Here is a 21,862-nt window from a genome sequence, read left to right on the forward strand (position 1 = left end):
TATTTCATATTATATATAACACTCAGCCGCATCCAGCTAAATAAATATGCATTAAAAAGTTAATAGGACATTTCCAGAATACCCTTCTTCAATAGTCACTTTGGGTTATTTTAATAGAAAATATCCAGACACAAATGTCCGTACACCAGTGTTATCGTGGGATATCTGAGTGAGGATCCTCAGACCCTGCTGTTAGATATGCACGCTGTATGTGAGTTGGTTCTATACAGCCTTATAAAGCAAGCACCGTTTAAAGCTGTAGGATTTACAAGATAGTCACTTTCCTGTGGTACAGATTTCAAGCATATAGTGGGGTTTCACTGAACCTTGATTTGCACGTGCAGCTCCTGTTCGATAGCTGGTTAATATGCTGATGGGCTGTACTAAGAAGTCCGTATGAGGAACTTCCAGTTCACACATTGTATCTGCCGGGCCCTGACATAACATGAGCGGGATGTCGGCTGACAGCTCAGCTATTTCTTAGCTGAAAGAGCGGTGTGGGTATTGGTCCTCACTTGCGCTGGAGTCCATGTGTATAGCGGCAGCAGGAGGAGGAACGCAAGATCCACGAGAATATTTTTTTGCCAGCAACAAGTAATCTGGTGTCAGCGTTATACCAAAATACTAACGCGTTTCTTCCATTAAGGATTTCTTCAGAGGGGTGTGGTCACAGCAAACCGGGTCATGCCATCACTATAGGCGAGCTGTGTCGGACCAGAGAATAGCCCTGCTACCGAGCAGGGTCGCGGACTCGTGAGACTGACCCAGGTTGGCCCCTTTCACATTAGTTTAGTCATGGGTTGGTATGTGTGCGCGCATCGGCACAAACCTGGGTATTTAGGCTGCGTGTGAAAGGGGTATAAATCTACCTCTAATGCTGCATACACACTAGACGATAAGTTGGACAATATGAACGATATTGTTCATCGCGTTCAATATCTTCCAGTGTGTATGCAAGACAGAGTTAACAATGCGCGCTCACATGGATCGTTAAACTATGTCTTTCAGTATTTTGCAGAGCAACCTGACTATATCATCATCAGGTGCTGCAAGTACAGGGATGAGGGAGGGTGCCGTCACTGAACGATATCGTTCAGTGTGTATTCTCAATGTCGTCAACGACATTGAGCCCGGCAGTGCAGGGGAAACACTTAACGATATCGCTCATGGAGCATATCGTTTAATGTGTATGAGCCTTTACACCACTGATTCCCAACCTTGGACCTCTAGCCTTTCACCTCTTGTAGGGGCTACTAGGTGTATTTATCTGTGCTTCTCACCATCCTTATTTTGTATGTGTATTTCATTGGCTTACATTCCCTGTGTGTTAAAATGGCTGTCGCTGCATCAGATAAGTTAATGTCCAGCAGAGAATTATACATGCTGCGCAAAGGGTTTAGAAATTAATTTAAAACCTTAAATATATATTTCATGTTGGACCAGACGGCATGTGAGTATATTATACAATGTTGGTCAGTAATATTTTTAACTAAAATAATACATTTATCAAGAGTTTGCAATACAAAAAAAAATGATTCAAGTAGAACAGAACTACACAGTACTAAATTTATCTTTGGGCAACTGTGGGATGAAACTGTCTACAGGTGTAAAGTGCTGGCAATGCAAAGCTCAGGTTCCATTTTCTCATACTACAATTAGTTGTAAAATAATAACCAAAATGAATAAAAATGCAAGAGAAATGTAGAAGTTACGAATTTATTATTTACACACTTTGTAAAGTACACAAATACAGTAGTGATACAAGTTGTTTTCTGAGCAATAAGTATCAATGTACAGGATTTATTATGTCTCCAAGAAAATCCTTCTGTCATTATGGCATATGGGGGAATGGGCACTCCCCTCGATTTTAATTTACTATGCTTTCAGACAGTATGTAAAGAAATACGACCTTGTGTACAGTGGTTAGAAAAAATTGGTTAGTTAACGGGACATTCACAGATATTTACAGAGAAAGCACATTGTGAAGAATTGTACAGAGAACATGGGACATGCGTAAAGTATTACATGTTAACTAGCGTACACAGACAACTCCTTCCATTACAATCCTCACATTTTAGAAATACTCAGTAATAAACACAAAGCCTTACCTATTGTAAATATCCATCTACCAGACTGCACCCTGTACCATTAAAGTATTGTGAAGTCTACTGAATGAAGAAATTTTACCTTTAAAAATCACAGCTGAAGACCACATCAAACATTTGAAACCCACCCCATCTCCCACCCACCTCACAAAATTTAGACATTCGTTAATATTGCACAACCCACGGATGGGTAACTGGTCCTATGATATTACATCTTTATCAAGGGCCTGTGCTGATTATATGAACAAGTTTAACAATTCAGTTACTTCGACAAACACTTAGTGGCCTTCACCTTTTACCTGCTACGGCGATACCGCGATGCTTAATACCATACCCTCCAGGATGGCAATGCTACAAAATAAGAAAAAAAAAATATATTGAATTTTGCCAATGTGGAGTCACAGGCATCTTCTTTACAAGACCATTAACATGTTCTAAAAGTACCACCACTGAAGAAAGGAGGTGGGTGACAAACCTAAAAACCTCCTAAAAGCATTGAGTCATTTCAGTAAAAAAAAAAAAAAAAAATGCAGAGAACGCAAAAATGTTGACGCGATATAAATGAACGCAAGTGCTCCAAGAACAGTGCTCTGCTGAACTTTTTGAAGAAGCGGTTTAATTAGGTGTGCATAGGAATGCTTTATTAACCAATAAAAACAAAACAAAATAAAAAGGGGGGAACAAAAAAAAACAAAAACAAAAAAAACTTGTTTTTCACTAAACTAAAACCAGTAAAAGGGAAGGGAGAAAAACAAACAAAAACAACAAAATTAAATTAAGCCCATCTGTACTTACATGCTCTCTCAACAGTAATATCACTGCCACTGAACCTCAGCTCTTCTCACATGCGGAAGCAAAACGGACAGATCTGGCACATTTATACAGGTAAAATTGTTTAACAAAAAAAACAGATACAAAACCATATAATCGATACAGAAGAATAAAAAGGGCCCCTGAAAAGTAAAATAAAATGGCAATTCTGTATTTGGCGCTTAATAAGTCTACTCTTGAACTGGTGCTCAAAAGTTCTGCTAAGAGCATCTCACTCCTCCAATAACGCCACTTCACCAGCTGGTAATTGCTCACAATATAATCTTGGTAAAAAGCACGTAAAGCTCCATTTTGATTTGGTTGCTTCAAATTCGGGGTTTTGTAGTTGTGGTTGTGACATTTTCCAAATTAGGTTTTTTTTTTTGTTTTGCTAGTGAAATCATTGAAAGATTAGCCATGCATTTATCCACCCTCCACAGGGAATGTGTGTTCATCGGTGGACTGTAGAAGGGAAACCGCTGGAAGCAACCCGACTGGGAATCTGCAATGCAGGGATACAAATATTAATAAATATCAAATAAAATTAAACAGTATGTCAACTATACACAATGGAGGCAGCCAAACTAATTCCTAGAGAATGCATAGGCTTGATCACACATCCCAATGTCATCACTAACTCCTAGTAAATCTAGGGGGTCAATTCAATTAGGTGCGAGTTGGGTCCTGCGAGCCATCTTAGCAAATTCAATTCCAGACTAGCATTGATTTTTCAGCGGAAATTCGTGCTTTTTTGTCTGTGCAGGTGAAAAGGTAGGGAAAAATCTTTAAAATTAAAAATATCAGGACGGTGCAGAAGCATAATTTGGCCAATAAAGACATGTCAGTTTTCATGTGAATTTCTCTAGAAAGCTCAATAATGGGTTAAATGGAAACGGTATGATATACAGGCGGACGGGATGCCGGCGGTCAGAAGACAGACAGCGGCATCCCGATAGTGAAGATTCCGACAGGGGCCGGTAAGTAACCTAACCCCCCCTCTAACCCTCCCCTAATGGTGCCTAACCCTAACCTCCCCGCACCCTAAACCTAATCATCCCCGGTCGGAGCCTAACCCTAACGTCCCCCTGGTGGTGCCTAATTACCCTCCCTGCAGTTTAACCCTAACCCCCCTTGACCCAGTCTAACTCTAACCTGCAATATTTATACTGATGTCCGACATCTTGACTGGATCCCGGCTAAATGATACATGGGAGGTGTAAATGATGTGGAGACAGGTATGCGGATGTGTAAATGATGTGGGGACAGGTATGCGGAGGTGTAATTGATGTGGGGACAGGTATGCGGAGGTGTAATTGATGTGGGGACAGGTATGCGGAGGTGTAATTGATGTGGGGACAGGTATGTGGAGGTGTAAATGATGTGGGACAGGTATGCGGAGGTGTAAATGATGTGGGACAGGTATGCGGAGGTGTAAATGATGTGGGACAGGATCCTGGAGGTGTAAATGATGTGGGACAAGATCCAGGCGGTGTAAATGATGTGGGACAGGTGTGTGGGGGAGTAAATTATGTGGGCTGTTGTGTGGATGAATGTTTTATTGACGGAAGAGAGGTTTTTGAACTTGCAGATGAGAGGTAAGTGTTTTTTATACAGGTTTGTATACAGTTGGAATAACACTGAAAAATTACCACACAGACAGTTTTCTGTACCCCAAAATGCTGGAAAGACTATATATTTGCTGAAATACACTTGCCTCCTATAATTTTTAACCATTAATAAAAAGTGCACAAACTATGCATTTGATGCCTTTTAAGAACCATTACAACTTTTCTCATGTCCACTAACAGCCTGCTATATGTTCCTGCTATCTCAGTTGTTTTTTTTCATGCACTTCTCTGAGGTCCCATTGTGAAGAAAAGTCGCACAGTTTCTCAGCGAGACCTGCATATTGGCAATTCTAATGAATTCTTCTAATTTCCCGGGTGCGCGCATTCATGCAAGTTTCTTGATACAAACTCAATTTCGCAAACTCGTTCCTAATTGCATTGACCCAATAGAATCCCTTCTCTTAAATACTTGTTAAGCACACAAAAGGGCTACCTCCAATATGTGTAGGCAATAAACCCACTTTAAGAACAATTTAACCAGAACTGCATTAGACACTAAATGTAGTTAATGATGGAAAATTTCACATTTCTCTAAATTATTCATTACCATCACAATTTAATAGGAACAACGTTTTGGACATTTACTAGAGAAAAAAAACATACATAAAACACACAAGGCCTGATTCAGAGCCGGACGCTCTGACAAGAGCGCTCGCTCTGAATCACGGCCGTCCTACCTATTACTGGAGCGGCCTCCTGGCCGCTCGCATAGCTGTGGGTGACCACCCTCAGCTTATGCAAGCGGCCAAAAAGATGGCCGCGATGGTCAAGACCATCGGGCTTGCAACGAGACCCTTGCAGTAGGGTCTCGTATGCCGCAAGCCCGGAGTGCTTTTGGCCCACTGGGAACGCCTCCGTCTGGGCAGCCACGCCCCCGGCACACTCACCAAAGGGGGCGTGCTGTCAATCACCATCGACAGCACGCCCCCTTTGGTGCGAGACCCATAGCGACGGCTTGGCCGTCGCTATTCGGGTCTCGCACATGCGCACGACGGAGCTCCCTCCGTCGTGCACATGCGCACTAGGGCAACATTGACCCGCTTGCGAGCGCTCAGCGCTCTCGAGCGGGTGTGAATCAGGCCCACAATGTTGATTCTGAGACTCTGCCTTTTTCCTACTATTGGTTAGATACACCCTCTTGGATTAAGCATCTAATATAAGCTACAGTAAAGGCCTCTCCTCATTAGTCTAAGCAGTCTGACTCATTACAAGGTCATCCAAATGCCATTAATAAAATAATTTGTATGACAAGCTTTCTTATGCCAGCGATTTCATTGATACAGCTGCTATGGGGTCCATATTATTTTTATATATCTATATCATACACATGACTGCACAAGAGAGGACTCTGCAGATATTGTGCTAATGAAAACAGACAATCAAGACTCTATAAACTGGGGGTTACCTTGTGTTATGGGGGCCATATATTAATGTACGGAGTACCATTGTGTGACAGTGTATTCATTCGATTAGCATGTTTCTATACATATGAATTAGAGACTGCATTGACTAAAACAGATTAATTTATTTTATTGCGGTGCTGAAATAGATGCTTATTGAAAATCAAGTTGTTTATTGCAACAAACTAGCTTATTTTTTGTGGCTTGGATTTAGGTTATAATTACAATCACTTTCACTACCTTTGAAATGTTATTTGTTTATTGAAACATTTGTCTCTTATAAGTGCTCATTTTTTACTTAAGTAAACCAGATTAATGCTTTATTAAAACAAGCCTCATGTGTTCCTATTAGAGAGCAGATCTATTTACAAAACAATTGTGTTTACAACTGTATATATTTCAAAACTCTGCGCAGTAATCATTATATATGCAATATGTGTTTTACCAGAGGTTTCTCTCTGTGGTCCTAACCCAACCGCCATTACTTGCAGCTGATCTTTGATTATTAATATATCTATTAATAGCACCAGGAATTGTAGCAGTTCTTTCTGCTCAAAATATTTAATTAGACCGTAAACATGTCTGCTCGAGGGGGGGGGGGGGGGGAAAGAAGAAAACCACCAAACTATCCCGCTCAGCCAGGGCTGGAGTCATCTTCCCAGTTGGTAGAATGATGCGGTACTTGAGAAGAGGCACACACAAGTACAGGATAGGCATGGGAGCCCCTGTATATATGCCTGCTGTCATAGAATACTTGTCAGGTAAGAAATGGCTACCTACAGGAGTTCTCGCCTATACCAATATTACTAGGACATAGTTCAACGGAAATTAATCTCCAAAGCTACAGAACATAGATTGCACCATATCATGCAATGCTAACATAAGGTGAAAATGACCTTCAGAACTCCAGTTAAACTATGGAATTTGTTACATATATTTTTCCCCTCCATCAACACATCTTTAAAAGTAAAAAAATATTAATCTTTATAAAACTAACTGAAAAAAAATAAATAAAAAAAATTATATATATGAATGACATGCAAAACAAAACCGGCTGTACCTGCAAGACTGGTTGTTTTATTGGATTACATACAGTATACATGCTTTTCCAATTGATGTGTAAGCAGTTATACAAAAATGTGCACACTCCACACCAAACGCAAGATACAAGTTTTAGGCCATCCCAACTTTCCTTTATCAATATTATTATTGTCCTGATCACAGTAATAAACAGGAAAGGGAAAAGCATGTTTGCTAGAGAGCTTTACAGCTCAAGATTTGCAATTTAAAGCCTGCTCAGAGACAAGAGCTTGCACTAAGCCCCCACTGAGCCAAAGGCCACACAATCGAATTCAAGCAAGCATTATATCATTACACATAACAAAAAGTTATGTATTTAAAATTAAAGACATCCAAAGCAATAGTTGAAAAAAAAAAAAAAGCTAAAACCAAAATTACTGTCAACATTGCTAGTTCTAATAATCACAGCATATGTTGTCATCAGTTCTTGGAATTCACAACAGTTCATTTTAGGCTAACCCCCTACTTTAGGAATGATACCGTCTGTCGCGCTATCATAAGTTACTTAGACCACGTTAATACCCGTCTCGTCTTGCTTTGATAGCAGCTTAACTGTATGTCTGGGTTTTATAAATACCAGAGCCAGGTAGACAGAGAATCTGTTACTGCTGCGAACTAATGATTGGGAGCATTTCCTATAGATTTCAGTTGCTGCACATGTACCTGGCACCTTAAAAAGGTCCTGCTAGATTCTAGATATTAAATCAGCAAATGTTTGCCCATTTATGCTAAAACATATGCGTTTGCTCTAATTGCAGACCAAGCCCTCCATGGCCTGAGGATTATTAGATTTTACTGTCATTGGTGCTGATTACAGTGGCTGCTGCAGGATATAACAGCTCAACACATGTCATTAATAGCTGAATATACGCTTTTGAAGTATGTTATGGCATTTATGATCTTATTTAACCCCTTTGCTGCTGAGGGTTCAGTCCTGTGTTGAGCCAATTTTTTTAAGTTTATGCCAGTCACGTTTTACCAACAATATTGCTTATATTTTCAAGCAGGAGCCACACAAATGATGCATTGTTGTTTTCAGAAGACCATGCATTATCAGATAATACCAGTGGTCTTTTTACTCTAACACGGCAAATAACATTTGGGTGCAAGATCCTGAAAAAATGGTGATCTAAAACACTCTTTCCCATATATTAACAAAGATAGGTTTTATTTACATGTGGTTCCTGCTTTGCTGGCTATTTAAGAATAATATTGTGCCCCACCAAGACCTGCAATTTTTTACATTCGAAAACTTACCGCATTAACTGAGGTGAGTCCATCCATGGGAACCTTATGTTTTTCGAAGTGCAGTGTCATATTCTATGGTGATCACATAATAAGTACTAAGAGGCCCAATCATTTGAAAGAGAGGACCCCTCTCATTTTTATGTAAGTTGTCTCTCAATGTTTGTAAGCCAGGTAGGGGGGAGATCTCTCCCATACTGGGACTATTTTATTTTTTATAATAAACCTATAACTGAGTGTTATATGGCAGGCTGTACTGTTTAGGTATTACCAGAATTTATCACATTAATTTCAATTGTTGACTGGTTTTAATAGTTTCTTCATATGTTGGAAACTCTACTGAAATAAATGGGCTATTGAAAAGCTATAGGAAAAAGAAGGTGGGAAGTAGGCGCGATATAGTAAGAGACAACAAAAATGGAAGGTATGTCTAAGTTAAAAAGCAGCCAATCCTGTAGCAAACACACAAAACAAACAAGACCACTGTGATAAACTGCTGAAATAAAATATACAAACATTTATGACTATCCTAAGGTTACTACCCAAAACACAATCATATAAAATACAGACCAATTGAACGCTTTATAAAATTCGATTCCATGAATATTAAAAAACAAACAAACAAAAAAAAAAACTTTCGAATGTCTGCGGCCACAGAACATACAAGATGTACAGGCTCATTTTTTGATAAAATGAGCACGTCTAATTTTTGTCTAATTTGTTTGATTTGGTTCTCTATCTACTTTTAAGACTGAGGTAGTTTTAGGCCAAAATTTCATCAGAAATATAGAAAATTCTGAATGGATCACAAACTTACAAGAACAACTGTATATTATAAACAGTAGTGTTCGCTCTAGGTCCAGCGCCAGACCTGGAAAGGACATTGTAGTGCGTGGCGAAGGCGTGTGCCCCGAAAAGGGGCATGGTCAGGAGAAAAGGGGACAGGTCTTTTCATTACTCTTGGGGGCGTACACGGCACTTACGGACAGACCGGGCTGCCCCCAAGATCTCCTCTCTGTGTGAATAGATGGCGATGCCCTGCATCTATTCACTGGTGGCGATTGCTGCACCGCTATTTTTCCCACCCGCAGGACACTGCAGCCCACAGGTGAGGAGGACACCCACCATGTTGCTTTAGTGGGGCGCTGCAAAAAGGGCAGGGCACGGAACCCCGCTAAAACAGCCTAGCAGGAACGCTACACACAGTCCAGTATATTTTATAAGGAGGAATAGATTGCACTTGGATAACAATTGTGAAATTCAGCTGTGTTAAGCTGGGTACACACTAGATAGGTCGTCCAATCCTTCGGATCAGAGCAACATATTGAGTACATCATCTAGGGTGTACCCTAATACATCGTCTAGTGTGCTCCCCTGGGTCGTTAACTACATCTCCCGTCGGCCCTACTGCAGGGCCGACGGGATGTCGCCAACAATGCCATGCTGCAGAATGAACCAGTCATCGGCAAGTGTTTATGCACTTGCCAGCTGATGGGTCTAGTCGCCTGCGACCTTGGGCTGGGTACACATCATCTGATGTGTATCCAGCTTCAGTCATTGCTGACCGTTAATGGTTAACCTTGCTGACCTAAAAAGGCAAGTAGTTAAATTGAGCTGCATCTTTTTTTTTTTTTTTTTAAATCGGATTTGGGCTAATATTTCCCTGGAAATATATCGAGTTAGTAGAAACCATGTCTAGAAGAAAATCGAACCCAGTGTTCTTCCCACGCTTTCTTTCTTGACCAGTCCGTTTGGCAAAAATCTACTGCCACCAGGCACTGATGCGGCACTGCACGGATGTTTCATAAAGTAAAGTCATTGCATCACGATTTACTGGCCGCTTGACAGTTCTGGACGGCGTCAGACAAGATCCCTCCCCCAGTATAAAAGGGTGCGGTTGCCGATTAAAGAAACACAGGGTCCTCCCGTGTACACTCTCTGCGTTTCAGGCATTTTGTGTAGTCACGGAAGTGGGGCAGCATCTGGGCTGGCTATCAGTTCAGCCTACAAGTGGGGGCAGTATCTAGGTGCTGTTAAAACATGTGTCTAAAAAAACCCCACAGTTGGGCAGTGTGTGGGTGCTGTTGAAAACATCAGCCAGATGTTACCCATAATGAGTAAGAGTTTAAATAAATAAAACTTTAGATTGCTGTTCTTTTAAGAGAAATTAAAGTCACAACAGAGACAGATTTCAAACAAGCACAGTGCAGACGAGGGTGCTCCATCTTATGAATCAGTCTGTTTCGCATGAAAAATGTTTCTCTAAACATCGCTTATCAGGATTAAACAGTGTAGATCTACGGTAAATACATAGGCACAGTTGTTAACCACCTAGAAGGAAGATTTCCAGACATGTTAATCATATCCAGGTTTGCAGGAGTTTTCCATACATAGAGCCTTGATCAAAATGAGACTTGTGTGATTCTTTTTGAGCATTATTCTAAAAATGGAAGTCCTGCAATCTTGAACTATGATAATAGTAAACTAGAATGCGCAGTTGCATCAACATTATTTGAACTAGTGCTATTGAAAAAAATAAATAAAAAAAATCTACATTTTCAACAACTACGGTCAAAGAATCTTTTTCGAATTTAGCTGCTATTGGACCAATTATACCTGTAAGCAGTGGGGTATTTACCCCCAGTGAGCCAGTGAATCCGTGCACTGGCTACGCTTCCCTTCCCTTTGGAAGCACTATCTGCTAATCACACACAGGATAGACAATCCCAGGAGGAGAGCACTCGCAAAAGGAAGCCACTCCTCTGCCTTTCCCATAACCCTACCCAGTTTCTAGGGATGGCAGCCAATGCAGTCTCTAGAAGTTGATGCAGTCCTTGCTTGTGTGCATGAGTCAATCCCACCACTGCTTGTGCGCATACGCTAGTCCTGGCGCATGCTAGATCCATTACGTAGGTGCCAGGACTGTCTCTGTACTGCCGAACTGGCAGCCCCTCTTACCCAATAGGTAGGAGCAGCCACTGCCTGTAAGTGCAGCTGAAGTGAAAGAGGATTTTCTATTCTAAAATGAATAAAAACCTGCTTAAGGAATTCCATGAAGCAGAGCACACTAAATCTGAAGCGGATTTTACTAGAGCAGAGTTTCCCAAACTCCGGCATTACAGTCCAGGTTTTAAGGATAACCATGCCTGATTCCAGAAGGTTAAAGAATACTGATCGTGGTACTAATTAAGTCACCTGTGCTCAAGCATGGATATCCTTAAAACATGAACTGTAATGGCAGTTTGGGAACTCTGCACTAGAAAGACCAGATCCTACAGACTGATTATGAAAAAGCTGCAGACAACTGGGCCTCCAAACATTCCCATCCACTAGCAGATCAGGGAAAGACGGTACGATTACGACATCGTAATCGTACCGTCGTTCCCCTAGGGCAGTGGTCGGGGAACAGGGGTAAATTACCCCACATGGGGTAATGGACGCAGAGCTGGAGGTGCACGCGAACCGGGTGACCCGCTGCACCTAGCGCCAGTGACCTCCAGCCCGGCGCCGCAGGGAGGCTCTAAGCCGGACACCCGGCGCCGGGCTGGAGGTCACCCGGACACAGAGGTTATTACAAGCGGGTGCCCGGCTCCTTCCCTGCAGTGCCGCGTTAGCCGGAGGCTGGAGTTCTCTTCTGAAGCCGGGCGGACAGGACGGCGGCGGATGCAGGAGCGGGGATTAAGGCAAGTGTTTATTTTTTTGTACAAGCGGCGCTACAGGGGCACTACTATAGGATTTCCTTCCTTTCAAATCAAGGGGGTAACGTCGGCGTATCTAAATATATTTTGGGGTAAAAAGGTAAAAAAGTTCTGACCCCTGCCCTAGGGGGTGCAGTGCATACACTCAACGATTGATCGCTCAGTGTAGGCATATCAATCATCCCTGAACATGGCTAATCTGTCGTTATCGGCAGACTCGACTGCATGTTCGGCCGATGTTTGAGGTCGGAAACGACCAGCCGGAGCGCGCATCGCTGGCCATTTACGACATTTGATGCACGATTTGCGGCAGATTACAGAGCGATTGCACGATTACGATGTCGTAATCGTGCAATCGTACAATATAATCGGCTAGTGGATGGGCACCTTTAGAGAAGAATATATAAAATGTTAATCCATAGAAGTGGATCTCCATCTGTATGCCGCGGCTCCCTGGGGTGCTGCAGCGCTGTCACCAGGGTGCCGCGGCTGTTGGCCTAACGAGGCTGTCTGATTTCGTTTTCTTTTTTGCACAGTGGGAGAGGGTCAGGTTGGGGAGTGGAGCGCAGGGGATGCAAGCGTGTAGGAATGCGTGGGAGCTGTCAGTCGTGAGCAACAGCCAGCAAGGCTGCCTGTTGATGAATGGGGTCCTGGCTGATCTGAGGAGCTGAAACGGTGCACTGGCAATTGCTACTAAAGGTAAATAAGGGTGGAGGGGCTGCAATGAGAGACATGGAAGAGGGGGGCTGCAAAGGGAGAGACATGGAGGGGGTTTAAACAGTATGGGAACTATTGATTTAAATCAACAAAGTTTAAAATTTCAACATTTCATTATTGCAAAGGCCCACACCTGCCTACTTTCTGATGCCAACTGGCTGGCAAAAATATTTGGCGAGAACAGTGAAGATGTATTAGGGGCAAAATGTGGCCCAACAAAGTACTAACTCGGTGGTCATAATAATTTGGCCGCTCAGTGTATATGGCTGGTATGAGAGTGTAATGCTTGGGGCACAGATCTTTATGAAGCGGTTGTGCTGAGAAATGGACTGTACATGGATGACAGGACTAATGGCACATGGGTTATTCTAGGCAAAGGATGTTATGTGGTTGGAAGGACTTGAAGTTATAAAGATGTGCACATAGCTGTATATGACTGAATGTGCTCTGTAAGTGGTGGGTATAAGGCTATTTAGGGCACACAGGGATATATAGGGTAGGCATCAAGCCTATATTGTGGGCATAGTGCTGAATACCATGGGTCTCCTATATACAGCATTGTCAAACTGAGCACTTTAAAACGTAAAACTATACTATGTTGATGTTTTTTATAGGTATACACTATAGTGCTTGGCAAACTACATGTATCCATTTATGTTGTCACCATACTACATGGCGCGTCCAAAATGTTGGACCGCATTGATAATAGACAACTTCTTTTTTGTGGGACTTTGCGATTGCTCAGCCAGAAAATCTGCTGGCTTTCTATTCAGTATTAGCATCGGACACAATTTTTCATTATATTGTGATATAGTTAATAAATTTATAACTCCAGAAATAATAAAAAAGCTCAGCTAAATAGATTAGTATAAAATAAAAACAAATGCAAAGAGTAAAAGTACAAACCATTTTCCCAAAAAACACATTTCACATCTGGTCATAAAGTAATGTTATCTATTTACTGTACTCCATATGTGCTTTTTAAAGTGCAATGGCTGCATTTCATAGGGATGCTTTCTAAAGAACACTCACCCAGTGCTGCCTTCAACCGAAAGACTGGGGCGAGCAGCTACTTGCCATGATGTTCGAAAGGAATGCTATTCTGAGGTGGGGAAAAGACAGCTGCTCGTCACTGTCCCAACAACCCAGCAGAGGTAATTGTGCTTAAGATGTACATTTGCTTTGTGTTTTTAGCATACACCACAGAGCGCCAGCCAGAAAGAAGTAAAAAGCAGTGGCCAAGAAATGGAGGATCTCTGACTAGACTCCATTTTGTTTCTTATAACTACATGAAGTACATGTCAATGGAATTTATCAAGAGACCCTAGGATTCTTGATAACACCATACCCCTCTAAACCCAGTGTCCTATTGCATGCTCTACCTATGAAACCACTTAGCTTGCCCTACTAATTAACCTGAAACCTACTATGTATAAATTTGCCTTGCACTTAGTTACTTGCAGAATTCCATATGATTACTAGGGATGCAAGTGTGTGGTCCGTAAGTGGTTGAAGGACACAGGAGTTTGCCATCCATTAGTTGCTATAGGGCGTATAAATCTCCCCCGCGCCTTTTTGACGATTCTCCCCTACCAGTATTTGACGTTAAAGAGCAACAAATAGGTAAGTCATCTGAATGATATCAAGTAGTTTAATAAATTACATTTATATATTTGCATCCATAGTGCTCACACCAGAATTCAAATATTGCACATAAGGACAGCACCGCTCATGTTTTTCATGCAAGACGTTAAATGTATAATATACAGTCAGGTGCATATATTGGGACATTGACAGAATTTTCATATTTTGGCCTCTATTCACCACCACAATGGCTTTGAAATACTGAAACAAACAAGATGTGCTTTAACTGCAGAATTTCAGATTTAATTTGAGGGTAATTACATCCAAATCAGGTGAACGGTGTAGGAATTACAACGGTTTCTATATGTGCCTCGCACTTTTTAAAGGGGCCAAAAGTAATGGGACAAACTAAACAATCCTAAATCTAACTTTCACTTTTTAATACATTGTTGCAAATCCTTTGCAGGCAATTACAGCCTGAAGTCTGGAACGCATAGACATCACCAGACGCTGGGTTTCATCCCTGGTGATGCTCTGCCAGGCCTCTACTGCAAATGTCTTCAATTCCTGCTTGTTCTTGGGGCATTTTCCCTTCAGTTTTGTCTTCATCAAGTGAAATGCATGCTCGATCGGATTCAGGTCAGAGGATTGACTTGGCTATTGCATAACATTCTACTTTTTAGCCTTAAAAAAAAAAAACTCTTTGGTTGCTTTTGCAGTATGCTTCAGGTCATTGTCCATCTGCACTGTGAAGCGCCGTCCAATGAGTTCTGAAGCATTTGACTGAATATGAGCATATAATATTGCCCGAAACACTTCAGAATTCAATCTGCTGCTTTTGCCAGCAGTCACATCAATAAATACAAGGGAGCCAGTTCCATTGGCAGCCATACATGCCCACGCCATGACACTACCACCACCAAGCTTCACTGATGAGGTGGTATGTTTTGGATCATGAGCAGTTCCTTTCCTTCTCCATACTCTTCTCTTCCCATCACTCTGGTACAAGTTGATCTTTGTCTCATCTTTCCATAGGATGTTGTTCCAGAACTGTAATGGCTTTTTTAGATGTTGTTTGGCAAACTCTAATCTGGTCTTCCTGTTTTTGTTGCTCACCAATGGTTTATTGTGGTGAACCCTCTATATTCACTCTTGTGAAGTCTTCTCTTGATTGTTGACTTTGACACATATACACCTACCTCCTGGAGAGTGTTCTTGATTTGGCCAACTGTTGTGAAGGGGTTTTTCTTCATCAGGGAAATAATTCTTCTGTCATCCACCACAGTTGTTTTCCGTGGTCTTCCGGGTCTTTTGGTGTTGTTGAGCTCTTCGGTGCGTTCTTTCTTTTTAAGAATGTTCCAAACAGTTGATTTGGCCACACCTAATGTTTTTGCTATCTCTCTGATGGGTTTGTTTTGATTTTTCAGCCTAATGATGGCTTGCTTCACTGATAGTGACAGCTCTTTGGATCTCATATTGAGAGTCGACAGCAACTGATTCCAAATGCAAATGTCACACCTAGAATCAACTCCAGACCTTTTACCTGTTTAATTGATAATGAAATAACGAGGGAACAGCCCACACCTGTCCATGAAATAGCTTTTGAGTTGGTAGTCCCATTACTTATGGCCCCTTAAAAAGTAGGAGGCACATATAGAAACCGTTGTAATTCCTACACCGTTCACCTGATTTGGATGTAATTACCCTCAAATTAAATCTGAAAGTCTGCAGTTAAAGTACATCTTGTTTGTTTCATTTCAAAGCCAGAGGCCAAAATATGAAAATTCTGTCAATGTCCAAATATTTATGCACCTGACTGTATTTACAGTTAAGATGAGTCTGCAGAAATTCCCTAGGAAACAGAGGAGTGTTTAGTCCATTCTCTCTTTTGTAACTGGATCTTTTCATCTCCGAGGATGTGCCCTTTATTTTTTTTAATGGCCCAAAAACAAATGAAGGAGGAACTGCAGGCCAGGGGATATATTCATTCGCAGAAGTTGACAATTTCAGGTCAGGTCTTAAAAGTCATGTTTTCGCATTTTAGTGTGTCCTTATGTATTTTTCATTAGTTAAAAGAGCACAAGAGAATGGGTTAAACATAAACCATTATCTATTAAAAGGTGAAAAAGCCCTAATAAAAAAGGGTCAATGAAAAGTAAACCCGAACCATCTTAAATACATTAAAAACAAGGTTTTATGGAGAACTTTACTTTTATTGGCAAATACATTTTAACAGCCCAGAACAGCTCTAAAAAAATCAATATGTTTACGTACTTAGAAATGAGTGTTAGATTTTCCCTTTAAACCTTTTCTTTAACCCCTGGCAATAAAAGGACAGCATTGCGGAGATGAAGGAATCAGTCACGCCCTGGCTAGGTAGCAAGCTGAGAAGCAAGAAGCGACTTTTCCCCTATTCTATAAGCCCCAGAATTCTAATACATACCTGTGAAGTTGACATGCGAGAGGTATCTTGTCTGCCAGTTAGGTCGGACGAGGAGACATTAACAGGAGCACCACGATGCAGTCTCATACTCACTTTCCGTTCCCGTTCCATACCAGACACAGGTCGGGGGGAGGTGTTAGCTGTTAAAGCAAACAATATATGTTAAGGCATAGGTAACCGCAAACTACGCAGCCACCTAACATTCAGATATTGTGACAAGCAAACTTTACAATACAAACTTTGCACCAAAGACCTTATACTTGAGACTTTTATGGTCAGTTATATACATTGGCAGTACAGTTACACAGCCACAAGATTACTTTGCTTCATTAAATAGACATGTCTGTGAAATTACTAAATGGTTAGTGTTATTATTCTTTCAGATGTACCACTTTTTATTTTTATTTTCTAGCATGCGATAATTGATTGCCCACACGATGTGTAACCAAATAGCTAGTGATAGATTAAAACAAATCTTATTTACTTTACATAGTACATTATACAATAAGAAGTTGTACTAATCACAAGATCACCTCTGCTAGAAAATCAGAACTAGAACCAGGTACTCTAGGTATACCGCAAGGCAGTTTAGAGCCACAAAACCTTAACATTGTCACTGCAAATAACAGTACAGATATCTGGTTGGGTATGGCAAGTATACCCTCCTTCCCATCCCCCTCCCTCCCAGAAGCCTAAACCTAATCTCCCTCCCCTTAGTGCCTAACCCTATCACTTACTGACGAGAACCCGGCGCAGGCATACAGAGCACCGGCATCCCAATAGCCGGGATAAGCAGGAATAACTACTACATCCCAACTGGTCACATAATAGTTACACAGCACTTGTGAACATTTTTTTTTTTACAAAAACCTTAATGCTAGATTTGTAGTTTTTATAATGAATACAACCAAAAGGGAAGTATATATACTTTTTAAAATGTAGATTTCCAAATAACTATTTTTAAAATGGTTAACTATTCATGTACTTTATAGTTAAGAGATCACTTAAAACTTTTCCAACTGTGGGGGGAATTCAATTACAGGCGAAATAGTCAGTTTTCGCTGTTGGCTAAAACGGCCGTCCGATCGGCTTATATCGCAGCAGATTTCACCAACGGCGAAAACGGACGTTTTTCACCTAAAAACTGTAAAAAAAACCCCAAAAACACTTTTCTCCAGCCTAGGGCAGGCGAGAAAAAAAATGAAAAAATGCAAAACCCTAGTTTTGGGTAAAAATGTAGGGATTCCTTACAGAACCCTTTGGACAGCCCCCCTTAAAGATATTTTAGCGGGAAAAAAAATCGTAAGTTGCGTATTTTGGTGAAAAACGACCGTTGAAATTTCAGTCAAAATTTTTGTTTAGAACACTTGACGCAATCCTTATGGTCCTCCGAAATACCAGCCCCAACACATTCAACGCATTTTTCACGGGAAAAGAAAAAAATGTACCGAAATTTCAGCGGTCATTTTTCACCAAAGTGCGCAACTTACGATTTTTTTTTCCGTTCAACTATCATTGGGGAGGGGGGGGGGGGGGGGGGTTGGGGGAGGGGGTGTCCAAAGGGTTCTGAAAGAAATCCCCACATTTTTAACCAAAAGGGGGGGGGTGTGTGTGTGTCCAAAGGGTTCTGAAAGAAATCCCCACAGTTTTAACCAAAAATAGAGAGTTTGCTTTTTTATTTCTCCCTGATCTGGGATGTAGAAAACGTTTCAGTTTTTTTTTCCACCAATTGCGTTTTCACCTATGGTGAAAAAAAACGTCCGTTTCCGCCGCTAATTGAAAACGGCCCTGTGACGGAAAGGTGGGCACCAGGTGCTAGTGGAAAAATAAAAAAGGTTTAAGCCTGCATTAGAATTGTCTTAAGAGCCGTTTTTAAAAGTTCCATGTGTGCTGGTGGAAATTTAATAACAGCCACACAAAAAAACGGACATCCTGAGCAAAAGAGGCACAAGGTAATGTCAAGTTATGTGTAAGCAGTCACCCACTCCTTCAAAAGAGTTTATGCCCTGGCACCCCAACCGGTAACATACCTTGAATCTGTTTTATTCCCCAGCTTCCAGGCTGAGATGTAGCTTAAAGTGGTTTAACCCCTGGGCGGGACGTCAATCTCTCAGCTTAGTAACTCTGATTGTATCAGCCCCATTTTGGAGACTGGGGATGGAAAAAAAAAAAAAAGGGCCCAAATCCCGCTCTATATTTAGGGAGGTGTGGGAAACAGAAGGTATAAAAACCTAAAGGGCAGGGATGCAAACACGTTCATTACCTGTACTCACTGGGGCTTAGGATTCCCACAGAGAGTAACTTTGCTACTCCGAAATCTCAATGCTCTGGCTTTTGTGTGTCTGTAGAAAGCAGGTGACAGTGGACTTTAACCACTTAACTGACAATTTTTTTTCTCCAAAATGCTAGTTTTTTTTTTTTCATGACTGAATCAGGTCAAGAACATATTTTTAAAACTTATCCAACACAATTTAAAATTTTAAAATACTATATACTATAAAAATAGCAGTTTTGATGGTATACTGTAATGATGGCCGTTGACAGCTGTACCATCGATAGCCGATGGGTCAACTATCAATAGAAACCATCGATTGTTTGAGATCACAGCCACCGACAGATAGATACATATATTTTTTTATATTATATTATGTGACAATTCATGCACAATGCCCGATCACTGTGACCAGCAGTGATCGGTACACGGGGGGAGGGGAGAGACGACAGGTAGAGGCGGAGTTGTGGCTGGGCGAAGAGGCTGGGAACAGCACTGGCCTAGGTAGCCGGTCCGGGGGAGGTGCTGCTGGCTGCGCCAGAGCTTTAGCCGACGTGGCTGCCAGGGAGGAGGGGGGTGTGAGTGCCGCCGGCTTGAGACAGAGCAGCAACCGCGGCTGCTGCCTGCTTCTAGGAGTCACAGCCGCGCCGGAGATGAACGGGGTGGGGGTGACACTGCTGCCGGCTGCCCGGGCCATTGAGCAGGCAGCCACACCGGGAGGGGGTTCACGCAGCCTGTCAGATCACTGCTGGCCACAGTGATCAGAACACAGCATCTACTGAAGGCACGGCTGCATCTATTGAAGGCACGAAAGGGGGTCCCGTTGGGTGCCGGATCACTGTGGCCAGCTGATAGTTGCGGTAATGTCCGTAATGTTATTGAATAAGGTATATGGTTTCTCACTCTTGTATCTGCACAATGATTCCGGTGTAATCCCTTGGTAGCCCAGTAATTATAGGACTTATAAATAGGGCTGCTTATCCGGATGGCAGTGTCCAATAATAGATCATCGGCCCGTTAGCTTCCAGCAGCAATCCCGCACTAATGCTGTGTCCACACGGCGAGATCGGCGTCTCTACCATGTGAAAGGCTGCGAGTGCTGGGAAGGCTAGCGGCTGACTGGCAATGGGGAGACAGGAGGTTATAGCCACAGTCGCGGAAACAGATGGATATTGGTTTGTAGCGGTGCTGTAAAGAAATTGCTGGATCCCTGCTTGTAATGGTAGTGGCAGGTTTTCCAGCAGGTCCCTCTGACATAGGGGGCTGCTAGAAGATTCGCTTCCAGCAGCCGCCTAGTAGGTATTTCTGACTGGTCGCACAAGATGTGACCATGTCAGGGAAAGCCCAGTCTGGTGTGGTTGTGCCAGGAGCATGGCAGAAATGACTAGAGTAGCCCTCTTTCTATGCATTGCATCTATCGGGCTCCTAATAATGAATGTGTAATGTAGGCCATTTTTTTTGCCCGGGAGTTTTTTTGCAGTCATTTTGGCTGCAGTATATATACCTCCTCAAACTAATGTCATTGGATTAACTGGATAACTTGTATAATGCCATTTCTAAACAGACTGCACATCCAGACTGTGCCTTTATCGTTGCCGGTGACTTTAAATCAGGCTAATTTGAAGTCGGTTTTACCTAAGTTTACGCAGAATGTGGGCTTACCAACGTGTGGTGATAATACATTGGTCCATGTATATAAAGTGTTAAAGACCCTCCTGTGCCCCCACATTGGGCAGTCAGATCAGCTTTCCCTCTTTCTGGTACCAACATATCATACATTGATTAGCCGATCCAGTCATGTTATTAAGAATGTTACTGTCTGGCTTGATTGTGCCTTATTAAAACTTTAGGGCTGCCTAGAATGTACCGATTGGGATCTGTTTTTACAGGAGGCAAAGGTGGGTTCAAATATATCTGTTGGCTTCTATAGGTCTTATTGTATTTGAATTGTTGTATAGAAAGCTTTACGTATAAAAAGGCAATTTGTTGCTTAATTTATGCTATAGATATTGATTTGATTTCTGAATATTTGTGCACTTCGTTGTAAGTGTAATCTGTTTTCTTTTTATTATTGTTTGTATCTATTTGTAAACTTTAATAAAAATAGAAAATACAAAAAAAAAAAAAAAGGCAATTTGTGTATTCACAAACCAAAAACCACAGATGGATGGCAAGGTCTGTTTCCTGTTAAGAACTAGAGATAGAGCCTTTAGATCTAATGATAGCATAGAATATAAAAGAGCTTGGTCAAACTTGAAGAAATGCATCCGATTGGCCAAGGAGGCTTATTATAAAAGGATTGAGAGTCACTTTAGGGAATCTGGTGACTCAAGGTCTATGTGGCAGGGGATCAAGCATATAACCGATTAAAAGGTCTCCGACTCTGGTATCCTTAAGGCAGTGAGTCATTCGGTGGATGAGTTTAACAAATTTTATGCACGGTTTGAGGCGGCTAATTTGACCCTTAAGTCAAAAACAGGATTTTGGTACTTACCGATAAATCCCTTTCTCAGATTCTATTGGGGATACTGGAGGCTTCATGACAGTGGGGTATAGACATGTGCTAAGTGGGAGCTATCACTATAAATAAAAAAAATAAAAAAAAATTGTGACTAGCTCCTCCCCCTCTTTACCCCCTCCAAGCTCAGTCTTAGGAAACCGTGCCCAAGGAAAGCCGGATAAACAAAAATGAACGGAAGAGGAGGAGGTGAAACAAGTACACAATCATTACAACACGGAAGTGTAGAAAGATTAGAATAACCGTAAAACAAGGAAAACCTTAAATGGTTGTAACAGATAATGATGCAACCATGGCAGGAAGGAACAGCGCAGGGTGGGTGTCCAGTGTCCCCTATGAAATCGGAGAAAGGAATTTATCGC

The 21,862-nt window shown here is 41.7% G+C and overlaps 1 protein-coding gene across 2 annotated transcripts in view; it reads right to left on the reverse strand.

Annotated features, from left to right (window-relative positions):
- Positions 1–1,702: 1,702 nt before the first annotated feature.
- Positions 1,703–21,862, reverse strand: part of CSNK1D (casein kinase 1 delta) — a 50,470-nt gene continuing 30,310 nt past the window's right edge. The window contains exons 8-10 of one of the 2 annotated variants that reach the window (XM_088474960.1): positions 16,711–16,850; positions 13,716–13,785; positions 1,703–3,417 (exon numbers count right to left, since the gene is read on the reverse strand). In XM_088474960.1, the coding sequence (XP_088331086.1) occupies positions 13,753–13,785; positions 16,711–16,850 (173 nt within the window). In that variant the 3' untranslated portion in view covers positions 1,703–3,417; positions 13,716–13,752. The remainder of the gene's footprint in view (positions 3,418–13,715; positions 13,786–16,710; positions 16,851–21,862) is intronic. The other variant, XM_088474951.1, reaches the window with a different exon arrangement.

The sequence above is a fragment of the Taudactylus pleione genome, unplaced genomic scaffold (genome assembly GCF_031769625.1).
Source record: "Taudactylus pleione unplaced genomic scaffold, aTauple2 ptg000016l, whole genome shotgun sequence".
In the NCBI taxonomy this organism is placed as follows: domain Eukaryota; kingdom Metazoa; phylum Chordata; class Amphibia; order Anura; family Myobatrachidae; genus Taudactylus; species Taudactylus pleione.